Here is a 22,711-nt window from a genome sequence, read left to right as displayed (position 1 = left end):
AAACCGACCCATACCACCAAACCTGTCCCTAACCTCACCTGTATCCCACCTCAACAGCAGCAGAAGTGTTTTACAATAAAATATGAACACAATAAGTACATACTACATAGTAGTTAAGGCCACCTAATATAAAGTGTGACCAACTATGTGTGATAGATAGATAGATAGATAGATAGATAGATAGATAGATAGATATATAGATAGATAGACAGACAGACAGACAGACAGACAGACAGACAGATAGACAGATAGATAGATAGATAGATAGATAGACAGACAGACAGACAGACAGACAGACAGACAGACAGATAGATAGATAGATAGATAGATAGATAGATAGATAGATAGATAGATAGATAGATAGATAGATAGATAGATAGATAGATAGATAGATAGATAGATAGATAGATAGACAGATAGATAGATAGAATGAAAATAAAACAATTAGAATCGAAAAAGAATAGAGAAAGCTAGTGTTAGAGGGTCAAGTGTTTTTTTTCTTTTTTGATATGATATGATGTATTAATGTATATGTGATATGATATATGATTTGACATGATATGATATATGATATGGTATTATATGATTTGATGTTATATATTATATTATGATATAACATGATATGATATGATATATTATGATGATATGATATATGATATGGTATTATATGATCTGATGTTATATTTTATATTATATATAACATGATATGATATGATATATGATATATTATGATATGATATATTATGATATGATATGATATATTATGATGATATGATATATGATTTGAAATGACATGATATGATATGATATGATATATGATATGGTATTATATGATTTGATGTTATATATTATATTATGATATAACATGATATGATATGATATATTATGATGATATGATATATGATATGGTATTATATGATCTGATGTTAGATTTTATATTATATATAACATGATATGATATGATATATGATATATTATGATATGATATGATATATTATGATGATATGATATATGATTTGATATGACATGATATGATATGATATATGATATGGTATTATATGATTTGATGTTATATATTATATTATGATATAACATGATATGATATATTATATATTATGATATGATGGATTATGATATGATATGATATATTATGATGATATGATATATGATTTGACATGATATGACATGATATGATATATGATATGGTATTATATGATTTGATGTTATATATTATATTATGATATAACATGATATGATATGATATATTATGATGATATGATATATGATATGGTATTATATGATCTGATGTTAGATTTTATATTATATATAACATGATATGATATGATATATGATATATTATGATATGATATATTATGATATGATATATTATGATGATATGATATATGATTTGATATGACATGATATGATATGATATATGATATGGTATTATATGATTTGATGTTATATATTATATTATGATATAACATGATATGATATATGATATATTATGATATTATGGATTATGATATGATATGATATATTATGATGATATGATATATGATTTGACATGATATGACATGATATGATATATGATATGGTATTATATGATTTGATGTTATATATTATATTATGATATAACATGATATGATATGATATGATATATGATATATTATGATATGATGGATTATGATATGATATGATATATTATGATGATATGATATATGATATATGATTTGACATGATATGATATAGGATATGGTATTATATGATTTGATGTTATATATTATATTATGATATAACATGATATGATATATGATGTATTATGATGATATGATATATGATATGGTATTATATGATTTGATGTTATATATTATATTATGATATAACATGATATGATATGATATGATATATTATGATATGATGGATTATGATATGATATGATATATTATGATGATATGATATATGATATATGATTTGACATGATATGATATAGGATATGGTATTATATGATTTGATGTTATATATTATATTATGATATAACATGATATGATATATGATGGATTATGATATGATATGATATATTATGATATATGATTTGACATGATATGACATGATATGATATGATATGATAATGTAGTGGTGACATCTGCTGTTCGTAGCGTTCATTGGGAAAGGTGTAGCTCCTCCCTCCAGCTCCACCATCATCGTTTCGTTTTGACTGCAGGACTAGCTTTCCGTAAACACTGACAAACTCATGACTTGTGTTATAATAACTGGATTTGGAGTCTCCTTATAGTGCAGTGACACTCTGACTGGATCAGGTGGGTTTCAGTGGCTCGATGGTGAAGTTTGACTGGTCATGATGCTTTCACGTGAGTCAGCAGACACAGCAGTGTTATTAGCGCTCATAATTATCATGATGACATCGAGGCTATTATTACTGCTCATCATATAATGCAACTAACATACACAAATGGTAGATGATAATGCCACTGTATGCGGTTTTTTTTCCCGCATCACGTGCAACATAGTCGCGTTCTCGTTAAATTAGCCCTTGGCTGGACGTTTTGTATTAAATAAAAATGTTATCTTTCCTTAATATAAATATAAGTTAGTATATTAAATGACTGATGACAGTCCTGTTGTGTTAGTTAGCAGCTTTAGAAAACACGGTGCTTTGATGTACGACGGGACAATATGATTATATAAACTGCATTTACATGGTACCTTAAACAATACCGCAGTATATGCTCAAACACATAGTATCACCATAATAAACCTACACAATTCTAATTAAATGCTAAAAACTCTTGTTATTGCCGTAATATTACGTACAATTGCAAAGCTATATTAAGGTTGTTTTTGGAACTGCTTTGATTTAAATAATAATAATAATAAATCTATTTACGTTTTACAACACTGCTGCATTACAGTAACGAGAGTAAACGAAATTACAAAAAAAAAAAAAAAAAAAAAAATCCAAACATTATGGCAATAAAGATTAACACAATTCAAAAAATAAATCCTTTTTTTAATTTCGAAGTGAACTGTGACCTGAACCAGTTTTGTGAGATTCACCCGCCGCAGTAAAACAGTGTTGTAAAAGGGAAAGTATACGCCCAAGTAAATAATCGTATCTAAATAAGTGCATTCTGTTGGATTTGGCAGTCATTAATGAGGGCAGAGAGACCATGTGGGAGTCACATGCGTGCAGAAGATGAGCAGTAAACAGATGCCAGGAGCACTGAGTGCGTTACACCATGAACAGCACCACTAACCCCCCTCACACCATCAGCGGAGACACAGCCGTCAGCTACGTGCTGGTCCCCTTCTTCCTCATCACTGCCCTCGGGATTGTTGCAGCAGTGGTAGGTGGCATATATAACAGCAAAGCAGCAGTGTTTACTACGTAGCATGCATCAGCAGTGTTTAATAGGTAGCATGCATCAGCAGTGTTTAATAGGTAGCATGCATCAGCACTGTTTAATAGGTAGCATGCCTCAGCAGTGTTTACTACGTAGCATGCATCAGCAGTGTTTAATAGGTAGCATGCATCAGCAGTGTTTAATAGGTAGCATGCATCAGCACTGTTTAATAGGTAGCATGCCTCAGCAGTGTTTACTACGTAGCATGCATCAGCAGTGTTTAATAGGTAGCATGCATGTGTTTCTAACAGTGTCTGTCTGTGTGCTCACTTGGGGAAGAATGTGAAGTCGCATGATGGAGTAATTTGATTGAGCAGTACATCCAGAAAGACAAAAGGCCTTTATTCTTTTATGAATGTGTCTTGACTGCGTGTGCAAAACGCTTGTCAGCTGCATCTTTTCTTACTTCCACAGCTGAAGTAGCCTTACAGACATTATGAAGTGGTGTAACTGGTTTATATATGGTTTATATGTGTTCCAGGCATTAAGTTACTACAGTAAAATGCTAATGTGTCTTCTTGTTTTATAGGTGATGTACATAAGGAGGAAACGGAGGTAATTAATCATATTCTTTGAAAGATATCAGGTGTTTGGAATAATTAGTTTTTTTGGAAATAAATCTATTTTGCACACCAAGACTACATTTATTTGATCAAAAAATGCAGTAAAAATTGTAATATTGCCAAATAAAATTACAATTTAAAAGTCTTCTATTTCTATATATATATTGTAAATTGTAATTTATTGATCAAAGCTGAATATTCAGTATCACATGATCCTTCAGAAATCATTTTTATGATCAAATTTATTTATTTATGCTTAAGTATTAATGGTTCTTGTTATTATCAATGTCGAAAACTGCTTAATATTTTTGTGGAAACTGCGCTGCATTCTTTGATGAATTGAAAGTTTCTAAAAACGGCATTTATTTGAAATTTAATCTTTTGTAACATTATGAATGTATTTACTGTCAGTTTTGATCAATTTAATGCATCCTTGCAGAATGAAAGTGTTCATTTCTTTTAATTAAAAATTAGCAAATTAATAAAATTATACTTCTCAAATTATTGAATGGTAGTGTTATCATGATTTACACAAAATAATAATATTAATTCTTCTTATTAGTATAATGTTGTTGTTGGCGTTAATGTTTTAATATAATTTGAACTATTTCTTGAGCAGCAAATCAGCATATTAGAAGGATCATGTGACACTAAAGACTGGAGTAATGATGCTGCAAATTAAAAAAATAAATTACATTAGAAAATGGTATATTACTCTATTACTGTGTTTAATAAACACAGCCTTTGTGTTCTTCTTTGAAACACAGAAGTAGATGTTAGGCAGAATGTCTGTCCCTCTGTTTTTCACACAATGTAAGTGGATGATGAAGGAAATAATACAGGGACAGAATGACTTCTTTTTTGTTTGCCTGTGTGTCTGTGCACTTTTAGGCTTGATAGACTGCGGCATCAGCTGCTTCCAGTTTACACTTATGACCCAACTGAAGAGCTGAACGAGGCAGAACAGGAAATTCTTTGGAAAGAGGAAGACACAAAGGTAATCCATCCTGTTATGAAATGAAAAATGCTGATGTCTAATGCTGACTCCCAGTGCAATACTGAAAGCAAATGGTAATATGTATTCTACCAATATTAATACTTTTATTCAGCGGGGACACATTAAATTGATCAAAAGTGACTGAAGACATTTATAATGTTACAATACATTTATATTTTAAATAAATTTTAATCTCTTGAATTCCACAAAATATGAAGCAGTACAATGGTTTTCAATATTGATAATATTCAGAAATGTTTCTTGAGACTGGGTAATAATGCTGAAAATTCAGCTATTTTCATAGCAATAACTTATATTTCAAGATACACTATATTGCCAAAAGTATTGGCACCTCCTTCTAATGAACATGTTTGACTACTTTAGTAATTTCCATGAATACAAATCTTAATGTTTAAGCATATAATGATATTCTAGGGAATTGTGTGTTTGTAATTTTATAGCACTGTAAAAAAAAATCCATAAAATGTATGGTAAAAAACGGCAGCTGTGGTTGCCGGAATTCTACGGTAACATTTTAGGTTTTACAGTTGTAACTTACATTTACAGTTAAATACCGTAATTTCATCAAATGATATAATGTTAATATACCTGTCACGGTGCACACAGGAACACGCAGATGAGGATGTAACTTCAAAATAACAATCTTTAATGACGACATCAAGGCAGGGCAAGACAGACACAGACACAGACACAGACACAGACAAGAACACCGGGGAGTAACGAGTAGACCAGACGAAATCAAATTGAACAGACAGGACTATAAATACACAGGTAAATATAGATAATGAGACAAACACAGCTGGACAAGGATTAACTAATGATCACATTAGACAAGGACAGGAAACAAACCAAATATGGACACAAGAGGCTGGAACATATGACACACACAACAGATGACTGACAATACCAACCTAAGTACTGAAATCTATTTTGTACCTTTGAAATAAACTGATAACCACCAAAAGCAGGTGGTGATGAGAAAGTCACATGATGAACCAAAGCCCATCACAAGATATATAGAAGGTGCACAGTGTCATTCACACCAACACTAAACACCATCTGATATATAATAAATCAATAAACTGAAATATGCAATAAACATTAATTTAACAACATTAGATGTAACATACAACCCTAATAATCATAACTGATAAGAAAAAACTAAGAAACAGTTATTTCAAAGAAAAAACATCAAATTCAAATAAAATTTGAAATGCAACGCAGGGAATTCTGAGAACGTCAGTTTACGTTATTTCCCTGTAAATTTTACAGGAACTTACCGTTAACCATTCAATAGGTTTGGAAGATTATCTAACCTGATTAGATAAGATTACCTAACATGAATTCAATTGCTAATAGATTGCAACTTACACTATTTTTCTACTACAAAATATTACGCTATGACTGAATGCATTATTGTATAAAATATTACACATACTAGGTTATGATTTAATGCATTACGTCTGGTTTATTTTTATTAATTGTATTTCTAAATAGAAATTGTTCAGTTACTTAAATATTTTCATAGTCATTTATTATTTTCCTAATTATTAAGGATTTATCACATTCTTTAGTATTGAGTTATGGGATGAACATTTATTCTATATTTACATACAATAAATTATAGTGCTCGGAGTCATTTTCTCACATCAAACTTATTATTTTTGTATTCTTTTTCATGAGGTCCTACAAGTCATCGACCTGTAAAAATGCAGAGAAAAATGGGGAAAAAAATAATTGGGTTAATAATGTATATATTACATATTAAATAACATCAGAATTAGAATCAGAATGAGCTTTATTGGCCAGGTATGTTTACACATACGAGGAATTTGTTTTAGTGACAGAAGCTCCACAGTGCAACAGAAAGACAGCAACAGGACACAGATAATAAAAGAACAATACAAATATCCAAATAGGCAATGAACAAAACAGCAAAAACACAATATATAATATAGATAATTATGTGTGTACAGGTCTGATATGTGCAAATTTGAAATTGAAAAATCAGATAAATAAAAAGTAAGCTAGTGTGGTGAATAAATAATAGACTTGTGTGTTCCTCTTTTTATTGTTGAGTGTTCATGAGATGGATTGCCTGAGGGAAGAAACTGTTCCTGTGTCTGGTCGTTCTAGTGCTCAGAGCTCTGTAGCGTCGACCAGACGGTAACAGTTCAAAGAGGGAGTGTGCTGGATGTGAGGTGTCCAGAGTGATTTTACTAGCCCTTTTGCTCACTCTGGATAAGTACAGTTCTTGGAGAGTGGGGAGGGTTGTACCAATGATTCGCTCAGCAGTCCGGACTACCCTCTGTAGTCTTCTGAGGTCAGATTTGGTAGCTGAGCTGAACCAGACAGTTATTGAAGTACAGAGGATAGATTCAATGATGGCAGAGTAGAATTGCTTCAGTACCTCCTGTGGCAGGTTGAACTTCCTCAGCTGGTGAAGGAATTACAACCTCTGCTGGGCCTTTTTCACAAAAGAGTCAATGTGATTGTCCCACTTCAGGTCCTGAGAGATGGTGCTGCCCAGGAATCTGAATGACTCCACTGTTGTTACAGTGCTGTTCATGATGGTGAGTGGGGGGAGTGCAGGGGGGTTTCTCCTGAAGTCCACTATCATCTCCACTGTTTTGAGTGTGTTGAGCTCGAGGTTGTTAAGACTGCACCAGACAGCCAGCTCCTTAACCTCCTGTCTGTAAGCAGACTCGTCACCGTCCTGGATGAGGCCGATCAGCGTGGTGTCATCTGCAAACTTCAGGAGCTTGACAGAGGGGTATTTAGTTGTTCAGTCGTTGGTGTAGAGGGAGAAGAGCAGTGGGGAGAGAACGCAGCCCTGAGGAGCTCCAGTGCTGATGGTACGAGTGCTGGATGTGGATTTACCAAGCTTTACTAACTGCTGCCTGTCTGTCAGGAAGCCGGTGATCCACTGACAGACGGAGGTGGGGACGGAGAGCTGGGTTAGTTTATTCTGAAGGGTTTCCGTGATGGTGTTAAAAGCGGAGCTGAAGTCCACAAACAGGCTCCTCACATAAGTCCCTGGTCTGTCCAGATGCTTCAGGATGAAGTGCAGTCCCATATTGACAGCATCATCCACAGACCTGTTTGCTCTGTAGGCAAACTGCAGGGGGTCCAGTAAGGGTCCAGTGATGTCCTTCAGATAAGCCAAAACCAGTCATGGCCACAGAAGTTAGAGTTGGCCATAGGTCTGTAGTCATTAAGTCCAGTAATTTTGGGTTTCTTTGGGACGGGGATGATGGTGGAGCGTTTGAAGCATGAGGGGACTTCGCACAGCTCCGGTGATCTGTTGAAGATCTGTGTGAAGATGGGGGCATGCTGATCAGCACAGGTTAAAATAAAAATAAACATCAAATAAAATAAATGCTTATGAAATTAGATTTTTCATTTCTTGAGCAATTCTTCTGTCAAATTCCTCAACTTCACTAAAAGAAAAGATAAATGCTGTTGTCAGAAATGTTGTGTAACAAAAATCCAACAGTTTTTGTACAAACAAAAATTTAAAACATACCTTGAGTAATACATGGGGCCCTGGAGGAACACCTCTTCAGCCTCCTGCCAAGACAAGCCCTGCTCGCAAAGGCATGAATGATGACCTGTACAAATAAACCATCTGGGAAAAAATACACAAGTCACACGCAAATTTAGACAACCCAACAGAGGTCATATTGTCAATTCTACGCAGATTAATTGATATTTTGATGAAAATAAACTCAAGGCCGCATTTTATTCCAAAGATCTTATTTGTAATTATTACAGAACTTATTTCTAATTGTTACACTGTTATTGTGTTACTGTTATTGTCTGTGGTAGCACTTGAGATTTGTTAAGTACAATAAAAAGAGACTACTAATCGTATATGTAGTAGTAATATTAGTATGAAATAATAGTAGTTAATACAGTAATACGTACAGTAGACCTACATAGTACTTGTAATGAGGAGCCTGTGTCTTTAAGATCCATGTGCAGCTTTATTATCACACAAGAATGGTCATAGAAGCATAACTCAATTACAGGCGTCAGGTACCACGTAGGCAGAGCAGAATCATAAACAGAGTTCGGGCTAGAGGTCTGGGCAGGCGGCAGACAGATAACAAAACAGATCAGCAAGGCAGGCAGAGTCAGATTAGGCAGACAGAGTTCTTTCATAAACGGGTAAACAGTCCAGATCGGCAACAGGAAATCAAACACGGGATAAATGCTCAGAAATGTCTGCATGGCAAGAACAAGATTCGCAATGAGAGCAAGGGTGGAGAAGATTAAATAGACCAGTCAATGGGGAACACCTGTGCAGGTAATCAGTCTCAGGTACGGGGTGTCATGGGAAATGAAGTCCGAATGACAGAGTTAATACTCAGGTGAGGGTTCCCTCTGGTGGTGATCGGAGGGAGCCACAGAGGCTGAGTTCGTGACGGAGCTCCTCCCCTGTGAGCGGCTCCTGACGCGAAGAGGCAAATGACGCCGGGGTCTTCCACGGGGTCGGTCTATCCGGATGTTCTCGATGAAAGTCTGTGGTAAGAGAAGGGTCCAAGATGTCCTCCACACTGACCCATGATTGTTCCTCCGGGCCGTACCCCTCCCAGTCCACTAGATACTGAAGTCTCCTGCCACGGCGACGAGAGTCCAGAATCTCTCGGACTTGATATGCCTCCTCGCCATCTATGATTATGGGAGGAGCCCTCTGGTCACCAGCCTCCTCCTGGACCTCCGCTGCTCTCGGACCACCAGCGGACTTGAGCAGGGAGACATGAAAAGTGGGTGAGATACGGTAATGAGCAGGTAAAGCCAAACGAAAGGAAACAGGAGTTATTTGTCTGAGGATTTTGAATGGACCCACGTACCTGGGACTGAGCTTCTTGCAGGGTAGTCGGAGACGAAGGTCCCGAGTAGACAGCCAGACCCACTGACCAGGTTGATAATTGGGATTGATGCGTCGGCGACTATTGGCTTTTTCAGTGGAACGACAAACTGCTCTCTGGAGATGGGTATGAGCCTCATTCCATGTCTCCTCACTTCGCTGTAACCATGAGTTGACTGAAGAGAGTTCTGAGGGTTCCCCCGACCAGGGGAAGAGAGGAGATTGGAATCCCAGAGTGCATTGGAAGGGAGTGATTCCAGTAGCAGGTTTGCAGAGTGAGTTTTGTGCATATTCGACCCAGAATAGGTAGCGGCTCCAGTCGGACTGGTTTCTATGGCAGTATGAGCGAAGGAATCGAGTGAGTTCCTAATTGAGACGTTCCACCTGGCCATTGGATTGGCAGGGTTCCCACGCGTCCTGGAAAACCTGGAAATCCTGGAAAATTAATGACCAATTTTCCAGTCCTGGAAAACACATGGAAAATGAGAGAAAACATAAATTGTCCTGGAAAAAAATCTTGTTGTCCTGGAAAATTATTATTATTATTTTAATGTCCTTGGTCATTGCAGAACAGTTTACAAATGGTCTAAAACAATTAACGTTAGTAACAGAAAGCTCTCTGTTCGGGGACGCAGAGTTTTGACACGTGAATAATCTAGCTGTGACGTAGTGACGCTGTCTTGTGTTGGCGGTTGCAGGTGCTTGCTAGAAATTAAGTGCTCGAACGTTTTCAGCAAATGTCTGGTAAGCACGTAGCTAATCTTGTTAATAGGGGTTAAATGGATCGTAGTTCCGTGATCCATACGGAGACAGTCCGCACCGGTTTGCGGATTAGTTATAAAATTTAACCATCACAGAGTAAAAGTTTATCAGTTGTACATGTTTTGTCTTGCTCGTTTACACGCTCAAGCAATTTCAAACGATTCCATCGTGAGAAGTGGTGAAATAATTCGGTAACATTACTTGCTCAATGTTTTCTTTGGACACACACACACAGAGAGAGGCATTTCAGACAGCGCGCGAAGAACAAACTCCTTCCTCTTTCACATCGTTTATTTATTTCTTATGTGAATGAAACCCGCTTACTTAGTGTTTCGTTGCCCAATGAATCATTTGAGAAAGCGATTCAATGAACCATTCATAAAGACCGTGATTTGCTTCATTCTTAAATGAATAAGCATTTTGAATGAATCGTTTAATAAGAATTACTCTGGTGACTCACTCATTAAGACTGTTATTTGCTGCCACCTACTGGTGATTTTAGTGTCATTTTTAAAGTGTTCTTTTACTATTCAAAATTGTATTTTATTTTAAAACATTAAATTCATGATAAATATGGATTATTGATCAACTACGATCCATTTAACCCCTAATGACTGAATACTGTCAATAACGTATACAGTAAATTAAGACAAATTAAGAACAAGGAGGGATGTAAAAAGAGATGGTAATACAAATAAAGATACTAGAGCATGTAATGGCTATTCATTGCATCTGTAACATTTCTGATCTTGAATTACAGAAATAAGCAACACAAATGTCAGGGAGACAGTGCATGTTTAAGAAGGAATGGAAAGAAGATCCCCAGTTCAGGGACTGGCTAGGAGAAGTATCAGGAGATGTGCAAAGGGCATATTGCAAGTTTTGCAGGAAATCCTTTGATGTCGGTAACATGGGTCTGTCAGCACTAAAGAGTCATGAACGAGGGCAAGGCCATATAAAAGTTGCTGCACAAATGAAAAAAGAGACAAAAATTACAAATTTTCTCAGGGAAGGGGCTTCTGAAAACAAGGGACAGGACATTTGCGGACAAACTAACAATGACCTACAAACAACCACTGTAGATGTAGAAAGTGTCAGTCAGTCAGCTTTTCAAGTGTCAAATACAAATGAAAAGGCAATGTGCGCTTATTCAGTGCAGTTCTGATTTTATAGTTAAGTCATAGCCATAATGTGTATGTTTTTTAAAGACTTCTGGAGGGAAGAATATATTACTTTAGGCCATGAATATGCTATCCATGTCTTTTATTCCCATCGTAATGAAATTTGAAATGTCCTGGAAAAGTCCTGGAATATGAACTCTGAAAAAGAGTGGGAACCCTGATTGGGGATGATAACCGGAAGTGAGACTTACATTGATATTGAGTTTCTGGCAGAATGCGGTCCATACTCGTGAGGTGAATTGGGGACCTCGATCCGAGACCACATCCTCGGGAAGACCGTAAAACCTGAAGACATAATTGCACAGGGACTCGGCGGTCTCGAAGGCTGTGGGCAGTTTGGGTAAAGGGATCAGACGGCAGGCTTTGGAAAAGCGATCAATAACGGTGAGGATGGTGGTATGGCCCTGTGAGGCTGGGAGGTCCGTTACGAAATCGATGGCTATGTGTGACCATGGACGTTGTGGTATGGGTAATGGATGGAGCAGACCAGCAGGCAGTTGATGAGGTGAATTGGAGATGTTACATGTAACACAGTTCTTGACAAAGGCGATCGTTTCAGGCTGAATGGAAGGCCACCAAAACCAGTTATTCATTAGTTGAAGTGTGGCTGTTATACCTGGATGTCCTGAACTGGGGGTTGACCAAACTAAGGACTCATTGTCGTAGAGTTTGGGGCACATATGTGAGGTTAGGTGGAGTCTCGGCTGGTGGAGGTTCAGTGTTGTGGGCGTTAGTGATTTCCGTCATAATATCCCTTTGAATGGGTGCGAGGATGATTGAGGATGGAATGATGAGTTCTTGATTGGGAATTGAGGGGGTGGACTCGTAGAGCCGGGAGAGTGCGTCTGCCTTGGTATTTCTGGACGGTAAGTAATTTTGAAGTTGAATCTAGTGAAGAAGAGTGCCCATCTCGCCTGTCTATGATTGAGTCTTTTTGCTGACTTCAGATACTCAAAGTTTCGATGATCTGTGAGGACAGTGAAAGGGTGTTTGGCTCCCTCGAGCCAATGACGCCACTCCTCGAACGCAGCCTTCATGGCAAGGAGTTCCCGATTGCCCACATTGTAATTTTGTTCGGCGGAATTGAGCTTGCGAGAGTAAAAGGCACAGGGATAAAGTTTGGGTGGATTTCCCTGACGTTGTGAAAGGACTGCTCCGATGCCGGTGCTGGAGGCATCCACTACTACAATGAATTGCTGCTCTGGATCGGGATGATGTAGGATGGGAGCTGTGGTAAATCGTTGCTTTAGGGATTGAAAGGCCTGAAGGGCTGCCGGTAACCAGGTGAGGCGTTGACTCCCCTTCTTTGTCATGGAAGTTAAGGGGGCTGCTATCGTGTTGAAATTGCGAATGAACCTCCGATAGAAGTTGGCAAACCCTAAGAAGTGTTGAAGTTCTTTCAGTGTGGCCGGTTGAGTCCAGTTGACAACATTACGAATCTTCTTATCATCCATGGCTACCCCTCCAGAACTGATCACATAGCCGAGGAAAGACACAGATTCCTGGTGAAACTCACATTTCTCGGCCTTGGCGAATAACTGATGATCTATGAGGCGTCGTAAGACTGCTCGTACGTGCTTGACATGATCCTCGAGTGACTTTGAGTAAATAAAAATATCGTCAATATAGACAATGACCCAGCGATTAAGCATGTCTCTGAAGACGTCGTTGATGAAGGACTGGAAAACGGAGGGACTGTTTGCAAGCCCGAACGGCATAACGAGATATTCATAGTGCCCAGTCGTGGTGGAGAAGGCAGTTTTTCATTCATCACCCTCCTGAAAGCGAATGAGATTGTAAGCACTGCGCAGATCTAGCCTGGTGAAATATCTTGCTTCTTGAAGTTGTTATAGGGCCTCTGGAACCAGAGGTAAGGGATAGTGGAATTTGATGTCGTTGAGCCCTCGATAATCAATGCAAGGTCGAAGTCCCCCATCCTTCTTCTTGACAAAGAATCCGGCAGAGGCAGGTGAGGTGGATGGTCTAATGAATCCTTTAGCGAGTCAATATATGATTTCATGGAATCTGCTTCAGGTTGGGACAGGGGGAAGATTCTCCCCTTGGGAGGTTGTGAACCTGGTTGAAGGTTAATGGCACAATCACCTGTTCTGTGCGGTGGAAGCTGGGTGGCTTTGGTTTTACTGAATGCCTCTGCGAGATCGTGGTATTCGGCAGGGAGTGGTAATTCCTGCGTGCATGTCACTTTTTTGGCTGAGGTAGAAGGGAGGCAATTCTGTCGGCAGGATTCTGACCACTGAGTAATTTGCCTTTCGGACCAGGAGATTGAAGGATTGTGTTTCTGTAGCCAGGGTAATCCCAGGATGATTGGAGTCTGCGGTGATGAGAAAACAAATAGTCTGATGGATTCGGTGTGAAGAACTCCAACGCTTAATTGGATGTCCTCGGTGATGAATTGAACCCGGCCAGAACCCAGCGGGCGACCGTCTAGCGCTGCCACTGCCAGATGAGATACACAGGGGACAAGAGGAATGTTGTGAGCTTTGGCAAAACTAGCATCAATTAAATTTCCCACAGCTCCATAATCTATTAAAGCCTTAGCCTCCGTAATCTGCCCGTCGAATGTTAGAGTGACTGGTATTTCTAGAACAGTGGATGGATTCAAATTAGAACGCACCGCCGGGGGTTTGCGAGATGGCCGAGTGGGACAGGTAGACCTCATATGTCCTGAGAGTCCGCAATACAGACATAGATTCCTGTGCATGTGTGTGTCTCTCTCTCTCCTCCTCACTGAGGTGAGTGAATCCGATCTGCATGGGTTCAGAGTTAGAGAATGGAACTGGAGTGCCGACTGGAGCCGAGGAGAAACAAGGTTGATGTCGGGAACGAATAAGTTTGTCAATCCGAATAGCCAGGTCAATGAACTGATCCAAGGTTTTGCCATCATCCCGACATGCTAATTCAGACTGTAGTTCCGTACTCAGACCCTTGCGAAAGTAAAGTTTCAACGGATGGTCTGGCCATCCTGTTTGAGCTGCGAGTGTGCGAAAGGAGAGCGCATAATCCGCCGCCGAACTTCCTCCCTGCTTTAGTGAAATCAGTTGCTCATCTACCTTCTTCCCACCAGCGGGATGTTCAAACACCTCCTTAAATCGCTGGATAAAGGCAGTGAAAGTGGGAAAGATAGGATGATCATCACTCCATACAGCAGTAGCCCACTCCAGTGCTCTGCCTGTGAGCAGCGAGCAAACAAATGCGATGCGGCTATCATCGGTGGGATATAGCATGGGTTGTTGACTAACTAGCATCGAGCATTGCAATAGGAAGCCCTTACACTTCGTGGGTGAGCCATCAAACGTATCTGGGAACGCCAGTCGAGGACTGGCGGTGGATGTAGATGGGTAAGGGCTTGGAGAGGTGAGCTTGAGGGAGGTGTTTGGACTGCGGGTGTCTGGTGACGAAGATCCCGCAATGTCTGTAACATTTCTTCGGTCAACAGGGTAAGGTAATTAAGTTGTTGCTGATTCGTGGATAAGATCGTAGCTTTAGCAGTTACCTCAGTGGTGAAATGGTGAAATGCTGCTGGATCAATTTCTGGCGAAGTCTTCTGTAACGAGGAGGCTGTGTCTTTAAGATCCATGTGCAGCTTTATTATCACACAAGAATGGTCATACAAGCATAAGTCAATTACAGGCGTCAGGTACCACGTAGGCAGAGCAGAATCATAAACAGAGTTCGGGCTAGAGGTCTGGGCAGGCGGCAGACAGATAACAAAACAGATCAGCAAGGCAGGCAGAGTCAAATTAGGCAGGCAGAATTCTTTCATAAACGGGTAAACAGTCCAGGTCGGCAACAGGAAATCAAACACGGGATAACCGCTCAGAAATGTCTGCATGGCAAGAACAAGACTTCGCAATTAGAGCAAGGGCGGAGCAGATTAAATAGACCAGTCAATGGGGAACACCTGTGCAGGTAATCAGTCTCAGGTACGGGGTGTGATGGGAAATGAAGTCCGAATGACACAGTTAATACTCAGGTGGGGGTTCCCTCTGGTTGTGATCGGAGGGAGCCACAGAGGCTGAGTTCGTGACAGTACTAAAATATGTTACAAATAATAATTTTATTATATATTATACATTTTATTTTAACATTTTTACTTTAATGTTTTTTATTTTGTTAGAAAACATTAAGTATCCCAGAATGGTACAATAACACAGAAAATAAGAGCAAGCTGTAAATATTATAAAATAATGCTATCTTTCGACACTAATTTTGATCAAATCAAACACTGACTAAGCTAGCAATAATAGGTTACGCACCACGTGTTTGAAAATAACTGGGGAGAACAAAATTCACGGCTTATTTTGTCGAACTATCTATCTAAACTATCATTAAATACTAAAATAGACTATTAGTTTGTTGTTGTAATAAGATGTCACATTGATTTATGCCATAAAACCTGGTAATTTTCAGGAATCGCTTTAATAAAATTAATAACCTTACTCATGTGTCCGATGTTGCTACTTGCTAGCAGTTTTATAATGTTGGAAATTATTACGGTACACACCGCTACAAAACAAATGTTCATCCAAACAGCAGGAGGCACTGTCTGAAAAAACGATAGTTCTGGGAGTGCTGGTCTGAGTGTGCAGTTGGGCCTCCGGGCCTGCAGCTTCACCCTACTCTTAAAATCACGATCATTTTTTACAGTGAACAGTTTGGACAGGACCCTTTTCTATTCTAACATGGCAGTGCCTCTGTGTATAAGGCAAGGTTCAAGAAGAAATTATTGATTCTGTCAGTGTGGAAGAACTTGACTGGTCTGCAGAAAGCAAAGCCAAAATATTTGTTTTTAACCTTGCCTTATACACAGATACATTGTCATCTTAGAATAGAAAAATGGTCCTGTCCAAACTGCTGCTATAAAATTACACAATTCCCTAGAATATTATTATATGCTTAAACATCAAGATTTGTACTCATTGACATTAGTAAATTAGTCAAACCTGTTCATTGGAAGGGGGTGTCCCAATACTTTTGACAATATAGTGTATATTACAATATAAAATGGTTATTTAATTTTTAATAAATAAGTTGGAGGTGGTGTCATGGCATGGGCATGCATGGCTGTCTCTGGAACAGGCCCTCTCAACTTTACTGATGACTTAATGTATGATGACAGTAGCAGAATGAATTTGGAAGGGTACAAAACCATCTTGCCTACCAATATTCAAGAAAATGCCACCAGATTCATTGGGAAGTGCTTCATGTTGCATCAGGACAATGACCCAAAACACCCTGCCAGTTCAGTCAAGGAATCTATAAGGGCAAAGAAATGGAAAGTCTTAGATTGCCCAAGTCAATCTCCAGATATAAATCTGATTGAACATGAATTTCGTCAGTTGGAGATGAGAGTAAATGCAGAAACTCCCCAAAACAAGCAACAACTGGAATTGGCTGCATTAAAGGCTGGGAAAAGTATTTCAAAGGATGAGAGCAAGAGTCTGGTGATGTCTATGGGTCACAGACTCACTGCTGTGATTGTGCACAAGGGATCTGCAACTAAATAATAGCTTTTAATCTTTTATATCTTCCTTATGTTCAACTGTCCCAATACTTATGCTCACATCAATGAGTGGGATGAACTCTAAAAGTGCTGCTCTTTTTATTTGTTAAAACATGTATGTGTTGAAACGGCTAATAATAAAATCTGACATTCTGTAGTTTTGTCTCATATTCATTTCAATCATATTTGTAAATGTCTTGACTCCACAGCCAACAGAGCAATTTTGTCTTTACTGTTCCAATACTTTTGGAGGGCACTATATATGTATCTGATATCGGGTCATATGACTGATTTTTGCCATTGTTACATAACACATATCCTCAAGTAAAGTTTCTGAATGCATGAGAATTCTTACAGTAACATACAAAAGGAACAGTGAATAATATTATATTAATTTCAGGATTTATTTAGTTAATTCTGCTGCTGCAGAAAGTCGTTTCCTATCTGCATTGCAAATGACAGTGCAGTGTTTTACAGAAAGTTGTTTAGCAACAGCAAACCAATGGTAAACTGAACCAAACTTGCATCGTTAAATATTCATGTCCTTTGTTTTTGTGCCTGAGAGAAACTGTAAAAAAGGTTGAACATTAAACGTGCTACGTGGCATGGTGACAAGATCGTATTATGGTTCATTTTGGTGTGAAAAGCATATTTAACCCTAAAAGTGTCAACGAATCCTGGGGATACAAACTTTTGAGAAGCTGTGGGGAGAAGCAGTGAAAGTGTAGGTCTTATTTCTTGGTTTCTTGTGAATATTTAGATGAGGTGACTTTGTTCATACATTCTTTGCTTAGCTCACAGGAAGCATTTAAAAAGCTGTTGTTCAGTATTAGCTTATTAGGTTTACATTGAAATTTTAAGAATTAAATGCTTAGATGTTTTGTAATCTGTCTCTAAATGTTTGTATCTCAGGGGATACGTTGCTCTTTATGAGTATAAATCAAGATATAAAAACATATACATAGATTCTGTGATTTTCTGGCTTGTGTTTTAGAAAATCAAATCTTTTTGTAATCTTGACAAATCATATCGTTGGAAAGGTCTGACAGCCAAGGTTCCATATTTTGTAATAGAAATTATATTGTGACAGAAAATGATTAATTTGTGAGCGAAAACTGCATCAGAAAAATTAAATTTTATTTTTGGTATAGTGCCCAAACAAAATCTCACAGGAACCACAATTTTTGTGATATCAACTTCAAATTTGGATCATAACTTGGTTAGACATATGACTTTGATTTTATATCAATTTAGAGTGTAACACATTTTATGAAGTATTTATTTTATATAAAACTAATTAGGGTAACACTTTATTTTAAGGTGTTATAATACAGAGTAATTACCTAGTTAAGTACTTAGCAGTAAGTTATGAGTTAAACTAAGGTGCAGCTGGATAAGGTGGACAGTACAGATACACATAAAGTACACTTAAGTGCAATCGTGTTACACTTTATTTTAAGTAGCTTATGTCTGTGCACTTACATTTATAATTACGTTGTATAAAGTCTGCAACACATATGTAACAATCAATTGGTTACATAAGTAGCTGTGTAACAGACTCGGCCTGTTACATATGTGTAACAGTAGCTTCCTGTTACTAACTGTAAGTACAGGCTGTTCCATAACTTAGTTACATGGTAAGTACATGTAAGTACAATGGCTACTACTAAGTAATTAACTAAGTATTTACTCTGTATTATGGACACCTTAAAATAAAGTGTTACCCAAATTAGTATACTACATTATCTTTACTGCAAACTTTTTCATACTTATTTTTTTTTAAATGCTTTCACTGTATTGCAAAGCGTTCATGAATTACAACCATGTTGTAACAAGCATTGATAAACAAGTTTTCTGTGAATTTATACCCCCAAAGAGGTAACATATCCTGGGGGATACAAACATTAAAATAAGAGTCAAGTTTTGAAAAAAGAAAATCATGAAATTGTATTATTTGAGTCCCAATAAGATAGCAATAAATACATTTTCGGATGTCTCTTTATGGTTTTGCCCTTTTTAGGGTTAGGAAATGTGAATTTCAAATGTTTCAGACCTATGACAATAACCTACGAGTGGATTTACACACATCTCCACATATTTACAACCAGTTGCTTGCTTGTCGTAACGAGCCTGTGTGGAAAACCCGTTCAGCATGGTAAGAAACCACGTCAAAATATGAGAAACATTTTCTTTTTTTTTGCATTTCCAGGTGGTCCAGGGTTGGATGAGGATGTATCAGCAGCACAAACCCCTGCTCTAGAAGGATCCTGATGCATGAAAATCAGCTTTAACTCTTGGTGATTCTGCACATAATCTGTGAACCTGGTCAATAACTCAACACTGTCTCATCATCCTGTATTGCAGATTCCCAAGATGGACATTTTTGAGCAATAAGCTACTGATTTTTCCACTGTTTTAAGCGCTGAGTCTGGAAGAGATATACAGTCTCTTCTCACAAATATGGTCCAGCTGAAGCAGTCTGAATAGCGAGACTCAAGAAGGATGTTAATACGCCACTGTGTTACAGGTTTTTTTATTTATTTTAGCTGTATGTATTCTGCTGATGTTCTGTGCTATTAAATCCTCACGATAGCTGTTCATTTTACTGAGTGTACATGAATGTGATCTGCTAAAAGTTTATTTTTCATTCTAGTTTGTCAGGTGACTCGTCTTTTTACGGCACTCGGTTCCTGAACGTGCACTGGTAATGTCATGAGAAACTAAAGGGTTAAAGAGGTACTTTAATGGGGGATACAGAAAATAAACGGGACATTTTTTTAAAAATATCTTATTTTATGTTCCAAATAAGGAAACTCTTATTGGTTTAGAGATGACGTGAGTAAATGATGACAGAATTTTCATTTATGGGTGAACTATCCCTTTAAAGTCGGCGTGAAATATACATTTAGAAAACATATGGGATGAATTTTTGTTACAGATCTTATTGTGAAAAATGTATCCACATTATTTTTCAAGTAATAAGCCATTTTCTGTGAATGTGGAAATAATGAGAATAGTAACAACATAATTCATAATTAAGATTATACATTAAAATAATATGGTAAGACACTCCAGTTTGAAATATCAAGCAGCTGTTTTGGTGTCATCATATCATATTAAAGCAGTAGTTCACGCAAAAATGAAAATTAGCTGAAAATGAAGCACACAGTGAATGGGTGCCGTCAAAATGAGAGTCCAAACAGCTGATAAAAACCTCACAAACATCCACGCCACTCCAGTTCAGCGATTCATATTTTGTGCATTATATCCTTTAAGTATTTTTTGTAGTCATAAACAACAGATATTTTTTAATGCGCTTTGTTTTTCTTTTAGTTATTTGCCTACAGCAGCTAATGAAAAAGGTGGATGTACAATACCTTTGTGTTTTGAGCGAGGTATAGCAAACGGACGTGTTTGCACTATTTTGTCCTGTCTGCTGCTGACATCACAGCACAGGATAGTAGCTGGTGCCAATCAGTGACAGGACATCATTTCCCAACTCATTAGTCATTAGTCACATGGCCAAAATAACTTTGGGAATGGACTGCAGGGCTGTCAGTGAGATGAATGAGAAAGCAAAGGCAAAGCTTTCTCCAGTTATTACAGACCTGCTTGTGCTAAAATGTGTTATTTATTCACTGTTTTATTGGATGTCAAAAATTGCAGTTGTTTGTGAAAGTTAAGCCCACATATATAGGTACATCTCAATGATTATGGCCTACAGATAATGAAAACCCAAAATTCAGTGTCTCAGAAAATTAGAATATTACATAAGATCAATAAAAAAAGGATATTTTAAACAGAAATGTCAGGCTTCTGAAAAGTATGTTCATTTCTATGCACTCAATACTTGGTTGGGCCTCCTTTTGCTTTAATTACTGCCTCAATTCGGCGTGGCATGGATAGTCTATCAGTTCCTGAAAGGGAGAGTTCACCAAAAATAAAAATCATTTACACGCATGTCATTCCAAACAGGTATGACTTTCTACTTTTGTTAAACCAGATATTTTGAGAAATTATTTTTTTTATTTATTTTTTTGTCTATGCAATGGCAGTCAATGCTAACCAAAACAGTTTGGTTATAGTGAGCAAATGATAAAAGTGTTTTCATTTTTAGGTGCACTATCACTTTAAATAGCCAGCAGGCTTTAGTTAGCCCAGAATATCACAGCTAGCAAATTACTGCTTGCTCTTTGCTAGTCAGAAGCAGCTGATATTTATAATATCTGGGAGGTGACATTCTCATTCTAGAGATCATTTTATTGGACAAAAATGTATATATAGTGCAAAATTAGTCATGTTTTTGACCTGTTTCGCTGTAAAAGAAAAACTGTGAATGTTAAATGTGCAATACTGAACACATTGTGTAACTTGGCATAATATATTTCCTGAAAGTTTATTTTATAACTTTTGCAAATACCAATAGAGCAGAGAGACTTGGAGAAAGCCACACCATTTGTATTTAATACTGTCTTCATAGGCTGTGCTTTAAAACTGATTTTTAAATGTGAGGTTTTCCTGACAGAAGTAACAGTGATTCTGGCTGCCCAAAGTTACTTAGTTCTCCAGAAATCCAGTCCTGGCTGGTGTTTTTGACTAAGAAGGTTTGCGAATGATCAAACATTGAGCTGGTTTGCTGTATGGAAAGCGGAGTTGAAGTCAGGGAAATGTAAATGAAGATGCAGTAATAGATGTGAAATGATTTCTGGTTTGTCAAATGCAGTGCAGAACCAGGTTTACTGCATTTTATCAGATCTCAGATACTCAGCAGCTACTTCATATGCCATCCGCCCAATAAATCAATACATGCAGCCATTACAATCCTATCATTTAAAAGGGTTCACACGCTTTATGATTTATTGTACACAACTCCCCGATATGAAAGTTTCCATTTTAGGCTGCACTGTTTTAATTATTCAAGCTGCTACCATGCTTATGTACTTAAACTGCACATTCATTTTATTTGTATATTTTGTTACATGTTTATTAAAACTGCTGTGAGAAATCTGCTTTAACTGGCAAAGTCTGAAACACTGTGAACTGACAGCAACATGGGTAACACTTTACAATAAGGTCCATTAGTAGTCAAGTCAGCTTTATTTATATAGTGCTTTTAACAATACAGATTGTGTCAAAGCACTTAACAGTATCAGATTGGAGGATAGAGTGTCAGTAATGTATAAGATTAAACACTCAATTTTCATTTAAAGGCATTTCATTATTGAATTCAGAGATGTCCTTGTCTAGCTCAGTTTGGTTTAAACAGTATCTGTGAAATCAAATTGATGATAATTGCTATAAATCAAGTGTCCCCAACTGAGCAAACCAGAGGCGACAGCGGCAAGGAACCAAAACTCCCTCTGTG

At 37.5% G+C, this 22,711-nt stretch overlaps 1 protein-coding gene across 2 annotated transcripts; it reads left to right on the top strand.

Annotated features, from left to right (window-relative positions):
- Nucleotides 1–2,164: 2,164 nt before the first annotated feature.
- On the top strand, nucleotides 2,165–22,366 carry LOC306860981 (small integral membrane protein 29-like). 2 transcript variants are annotated; one of them, XM_079403015.1, is made up of 5 exons: nucleotides 2,165–2,372; nucleotides 3,169–3,368; nucleotides 3,955–3,980; nucleotides 4,880–4,985; nucleotides 19,556–22,366. In XM_079403015.1, exons 2-5 carry the CDS (start codon nucleotides 3,261–3,263, stop codon nucleotides 19,604–19,606), a joined length of 291 nt encoding a protein of 96 aa, XP_079259141.1. In that variant the 5' UTR covers nucleotides 2,165–2,372; nucleotides 3,169–3,260; the 3' UTR covers nucleotides 19,607–22,366. The 2 variants fall into 2 exon arrangements, with proteins under 2 accessions (XP_079259141.1, XP_079259142.1); XM_079403016.1 differs by having other exon boundaries at nucleotides 2,174–2,321; nucleotides 19,556–22,359.
- Nucleotides 22,367–22,711: the final 345 nt, after the last annotated feature.

The sequence above is a fragment of the Barbus barbus genome (genome assembly GCF_936440315.1).
Source record: "Barbus barbus genome assembly, chromosome: 41".
Taxonomy (NCBI): Eukaryota; Metazoa; Chordata; class Actinopteri; order Cypriniformes; family Cyprinidae; genus Barbus; species Barbus barbus.
The sequence above is the reverse complement of the archived record's forward strand: the minus strand, read 5'-3'. Positions and strand labels throughout refer to the sequence as shown.

What these genes read in the sequence shown, in the direction of transcription:
- LOC306860981 (XM_079403015.1), top strand. Translation starts at nt 3,261, where the DNA reads ATGAACAGCACCACTAACCCCCCTCACACCATCAGCGGAGACACAGCC. An exon ending in TCGGGATTGTTGCAGCAGTG is followed by an intron (nt 3,369 to 3,954) that starts GTAGGTGGCATA and finishes CTTGTTTTATAG; the next exon opens with GTGATGTACATAAGGAGGAA. An exon ending in GGAAAGAGGAAGACACAAAG is followed by an intron (nt 4,986 to 19,555) that starts GTAATCCATCCT and finishes TTGCATTTCCAG; the next exon opens with GTGGTCCAGGGTTGGATGAG.